The sequence below is a fragment of the Fukomys damarensis genome, unplaced genomic scaffold (assembly GCF_012274545.1).
Source record: "Fukomys damarensis isolate Sample0158 unplaced genomic scaffold, DMR_v1.0_HiC HiC_scaffold_27, whole genome shotgun sequence".
Classification (NCBI taxonomy): domain Eukaryota; kingdom Metazoa; phylum Chordata; class Mammalia; order Rodentia; family Bathyergidae; genus Fukomys; species Fukomys damarensis.
Window position 1 is genome coordinate 20,477,694 of NW_022900939.1, and position 5,226 is coordinate 20,482,919.

Here is a 5,226-nt window from a genome sequence, read left to right on the forward strand (position 1 = left end):
GGCAAGTGGAGTCACCTCCCACCTGTGTTTGTCGCAAGGATCACACTGGCTGCGGTGAGGCTTTCCATCATGGCTGCTTCTTCCCTCTCCTTCAGCTCTTTCCTTAACAGCTTAATTTCATTGCGGAAGTTACCTTTATCCTTCTTATCCTGGGTCTTTTTGTTTTTCACCTATGAGGAGAAAAAAGAAAATTATAACTATTCTGACACAGCTTTGTAATTCTTTTATACTCATAGAGTGCTTCTGCTTCATAGCAGTTGGTCTGGTTCAATAAACTGAAAAAGCACTAAAACTTAAAAACAGCTTTTTTTTTTGTACCAGGGATCGAACTCAGGACTTTACACTTGTGAGACAGGCGCGGTGCCATTGAGCTAAATCCTTAGCCCATCAAAAATCTTTTTTGAAGGAGCTACAAGGACACGTGTAAAGCACCTCACAGTCATGTCACCTGCACAGGGACAGCCAGAAAGGGAGTGTCCAGTCCTGGGCACAGCTGGTATTTGAACTGAATAAGAGGCTGAAAGGGACCTGCCTGCCCCGCAGAGCCTCCCATACCCCTGGGAAGGACTGGTGCCCACCCATCCCAGAATCTGAGTTGTGAGAGCTCACACACTGTGAAATGGCTCAGCTCCACACATCTCTAGAAATCAAATTTGTTTTAATCCATAAAATTGGAGTTTACCTGAACTCCAATTTACTTTTGTTTTCCTTTTTAATTGACTTTATTGGTACATTCCAGGTATACAGTACAGTTACATTCATTACTGGGATCTTGTACCTTTACATGCCAGGTCTTGGTTCTCATTTTTTCCCTTTGTCCGTGCCCTCCCTTCACCCCCTCCTCCCCTCCCCATTTACAAACACTTTATTTCCATTTTCTCATATTTTTTTTCTTTTTCCAATTTACTTTTATACCCCAAGAAGACACGTAGCCTTTTCTTTATTTTTGATTTCTGCTCTGGAGGATGGAGTCTCCGCAGGAGTGAGGAGAGGTATTTTATTCTGTCTAATTTACAAAAGAATATGAGGAGCTCTGATTTCAACAGGAAGAAGGAAATGAAATCGTCCATAGTCGTGATGGTACAGACAGTATCACTGCACATTCCTGCATGTGTTTATCTTGGTGCCACCTCCTGCCCCCAGCTGGGCACCCAGAGCTGTCTGTCTATGCCAGGGAAGCCTTTGTGTTACAGGCTGAGGGAAGGGGGGGTCTCCCAGCACCCTCCCTGATGCCATCACTCCGAGGCTAGGACACATAGGCAAGAGACTGCTATAATTAAGGAAATGAGGGCAAATGTGTCATCTACAGGACCCGAGGGCTCGAAAGCACTGGATGACACAGGAGACACCACCTCACCTAGAACCAGCTGCTTACGCCTGGTTCGGCAAGCTCCTGGCATCTCCTTCCACAAGGAGAGGGTGAAGTAGGATCAAAATGATTTGGGAAGAGCTTATGTTTTGAATCTCTGTCTCCAGACTGCTTTTCCCCTCACCAACTGTCAAGCACTTTAAAGCAGATGAGTCTCTACTAAATGCTGAGTACAGTTCTCTAGGAAAAATGAGCCGCCCCTGCCAAAGGACAGTTCATTTAGAGGAATGCAGATACCATTCATGCATTAGACTGCAGCTCAGAAAATACAAGACTTGGGGACAATGGCTCTGCGATACATACAAAGACCTGATCGATGTCCTTTCTGATGTCTGCCACAATCTGGGCGCTGTCACTCCGAGCTAAAACCGCATCCAGGCAGTGCTGCTGAATGGATTCCAGGAGGCGGGCCGGGTGCCCCAGGCGCAGAATCCGCTGCTTACACCGAGCCAGTCGCTCAACGAGATTGTCTACGGCGATATTAGAGGGAGCGCAGCACAGAACCTGGGGAACACAAGCTCAAGTTAAGGCCTGGTAAATTCTTTTATCATTATACGCTTAAGTTTACAGTGGGCCAAACAGACAGCCTTAAATGTAAGGAGAGATGGGCAGAGCAAACACAACTCACAATGTGCCAGTGTAAAAAGCAGCATTCATTCCAGGGTGAAGACAGCCCAAAGACACAAGTCACTGCAAACCGACACCACATCTGTATAACCAGAACTTCCATCTTCAAAACCTCTCAGTCACTAAAGCACCCACCAAAATAAGGTAAGTGACTTGCAACTGAACAGAAGACCCCAAAAAAAAACAAGTGCACCAAAATAATTAGGAGCTGGGGAGCCCATCATTATCACCAATCAAATCGTATTATCATCCGATAAAAACAAATGAGGGGCATCTCCCTGTGGGGCTCCAGCTCTCTTCCAGAACTGCAGTCCCACCATTAAGAGGATGGAAAGGAAAGCCCTGTGCACCCCGACCTTCTCCTGCATGCTGCCTCCACCTCACTGATGTAGCCAGAGACACCTGGATACGCAAGTTCATTAAAAAGTGCGTCCCATTTCACTCTGGGCACTGAAATATGAGGCACCGATTAAAGCACCAAACTGCTTTCTGCCTGTAAGCCATCTTGTCTTGCAAGTTTTCAAACAGCTGGAGAGACACTCCCTAATAGGAAACCCTTGGACAAAGCTTTTTAACTGAGTGCCAGGTTTCCAGTGGCTCTGCACAATCAGCTCCTGCCTCTGTCACTCACTGCTGAGCAGCTGGGTCCTTGGCCTGTTTCTTAGTTTCCTTGGCTGTGAACCGGGAAGGCTTCCAGTCCCGGCACATGTAGTTTCTGTGAGGAGTAATGAGGGCGCATGTTAACAGCACCAGGAAGGCATAGCCTGTGATCACCACGTGTCACAACTCAGATTCACTTCGTTACCCAACACTCTTATGAACCAGGATGGCTTTTTAGTATACATGCTGCCGGAAGGAGCACCAGGAGGATGGATTTTTACTTTCTACATCCTTAGCTCTGTAATGACTCCTGTGGACACAGATGGGTCTCAACCATTACAAATATAACTAGATAATGTAAAATGTTATGGAAAGAGGACCAAGCGATGGAGAGAGGAAGTGTAAAAAGAATTAACACGTGTCTTTAAATGTAGCATTCCTAAGATGAAGTAATCCTTACATATGGCAAACGTACAAATAAAAATAAAAATCAGAAGTTAAAAAAATGTGAAACATTATTATCCACATTTCACAAGGACAGCAATCTGTACCACATATGTGTATCAATTAACGAGACTACCTGATGAACTGCAATCCCACCGTGTCCCTCACACAGACACAGGGCTCTCAAAGAGCACAGATGAGCATGGGCCTGAACACAGAGCAGGAGGCCCTGGTCCACAGCAAAGACTTCCAAAACTTCTCTCTCTGACACACTCAGACAGGGGCCACCAGAGTTCTTGTGTCTTGTGAGACTCCTGGAAATCCAAAAGCATCTGGCCCCACACTCTCCAAACTCCATGGAAGGTTCCTGACCAAAGCTGCCACGACTGCAGCTGGGATGCTGCGAAGTGCCCACTAGATAAAGAGAGGCAGGAGCCAGCAGGCACCCGTGAAGCATCCGCTGCCCACCTTTAATCCTTGCTGCACAGCTTGAAGAATGACTTCCACCACAGTCGTGGTTTTCCCAGTGCCAGGAGGTCCATGGATGATGGCGAGTTCTTTCTGGGACAGGGCAAATGAAACTGCTTCTTTCTGAGAAGGGTCCAGGGCGGTGTTGTAGAATGTCAGTGGGGCTGCAGAAGAAGCACCAGCATTAAACCCTTGCATTCTGTCACCTGCCTTCCTCCCCACAGGGCAGGCACAGACAGGAATAAGTGGTGCACACAGGAGCAGGCGGGGCCTCCCTGGGACAGAATAAGCCTGCTGTCTTCAAAAGAAGACTTCTCCTAGACTAGGAATCAACAAAACACAACATATCCGCCCTGCTGCTGATTTTCCTAGGTTTCACCAGAAACACAGCCATGCCCATGTTGGTTCCACACTGTCTGTGGCTGCTATGGACAAGAAGAGCTGCTAGCAGACTGTACATCCCCAAAGACTAAATATTTACCACCTGTCCCTTCATGGGAAAAGTTTGCCAACTCATCCTCTAGACGGAACCATTTCATCCCTTTTAAGGGCGCATCAAATGACAAACCACACACACACACACCCACAGAAATTCCAGGGCATTTCTATTTGGATCATGAATTATGTAAATAACAAATGCTATACTCATTATGCTCTGTGCTCTTGAGAGCAGGTATCGGAGTCAGCTCTGTCCCCAGCTTCCACTACTTGGTACCTGCTACACAAGAGATACCCACAGATGAACGCTGAACCCACACTGAACTCGGAAGCAAAAGGTGCTAATCTGGAAATGGGAGACCAAAACCAACAGGCAAAACAGTCTCAAGAGCAGCACAGGGAGAACAAATGGCCAGAAGTTCCCGTCCATGTTCCGCTATTCCACACCACATGCTTTTCCCTGGACGACAGCCATACTCGACACATGCCACCATCATTAAACACAGTAAACAGATTTCTAATTCAGTTTCCAGCTCACAGTAGCCCTGAAACAAATATTTGGCAAAAATATTACTAAAATGCGAGTGTTTTCACCATTTCCACAGGAAAACAGAAAATGAATATTTACAAAACAATTCACCGGGAGGAACCTGCAAACTGCAAAGCGCTACAAAACAGCCATGTTTAACACTGGTGTGACACTCAAGTGTGACAGCACTGATATCATAAAAACTGGGACTGGGGGTACAGCTCAATGTTAGAGCACTTGCTTAACGTGTGTGAGGCTTTGAATTTGACCCTCAGCACTTCCTGAAAAGGGATGTAGGCAACCCTTGCATTAGTCCTGACCAAAGCCACTGCTTTAAAAAGTGACAAATGTCCAATAGCTGAAGGGCTGTTAAATTAGGGTAGCCACCTGATGTGATACAACAGTCCTCTTACTTTTGGTACCGGGGATCAAACTTGGGACCTTGTGCTTATGAGGCAGGCAGCAGAACCACTGGACTAAATCCCAGGCCTGATATAGTCCACTTTTTTTTTTTTTTTGGTACCAGGGATTGAACTTGGGACCTTGCACTTCTGCGAGGCAGGCAGTGGAACCAATGAGCTAAATTCCCGACCTCTGGGGGTTTTAAATTTTTATTTCATGTTTTGGCAGTGCCAGGAATGGAAGCCAGGCACATGCGAGGCAAGTGCTCTACCACTGAGCCACACATCTAGCTCCATGGCAAGGTTTTGAGTGATTCATTCTCCCTGTTCTTTTTTTTTTTTTTTTTTTT

At 46.3% G+C, this 5,226-nt stretch overlaps 1 protein-coding gene across 2 annotated transcripts in view; it reads right to left on the reverse strand.

Annotated features, from left to right (window-relative positions):
- The window catches only part of Ighmbp2 (immunoglobulin mu DNA binding protein 2), a 31,418-nt gene that overhangs the window by 20,240 nt on the left and 5,952 nt on the right, over positions 1-5,226 (reverse strand). For both annotated transcript variants that reach the window (XM_033756475.1, XM_010635745.3), the window contains 3 exons: positions 3,509-3,672; positions 1,673-1,873; positions 23-170 (listed from right to left, as the gene is read on the reverse strand). In XM_033756475.1, the coding sequence (XP_033612366.1) occupies positions 23-170; positions 1,673-1,873; positions 3,509-3,672 (513 nt within the window). The remainder of the gene's footprint in view (positions 1-22; positions 171-1,672; positions 1,874-3,508; positions 3,673-5,226) is intronic.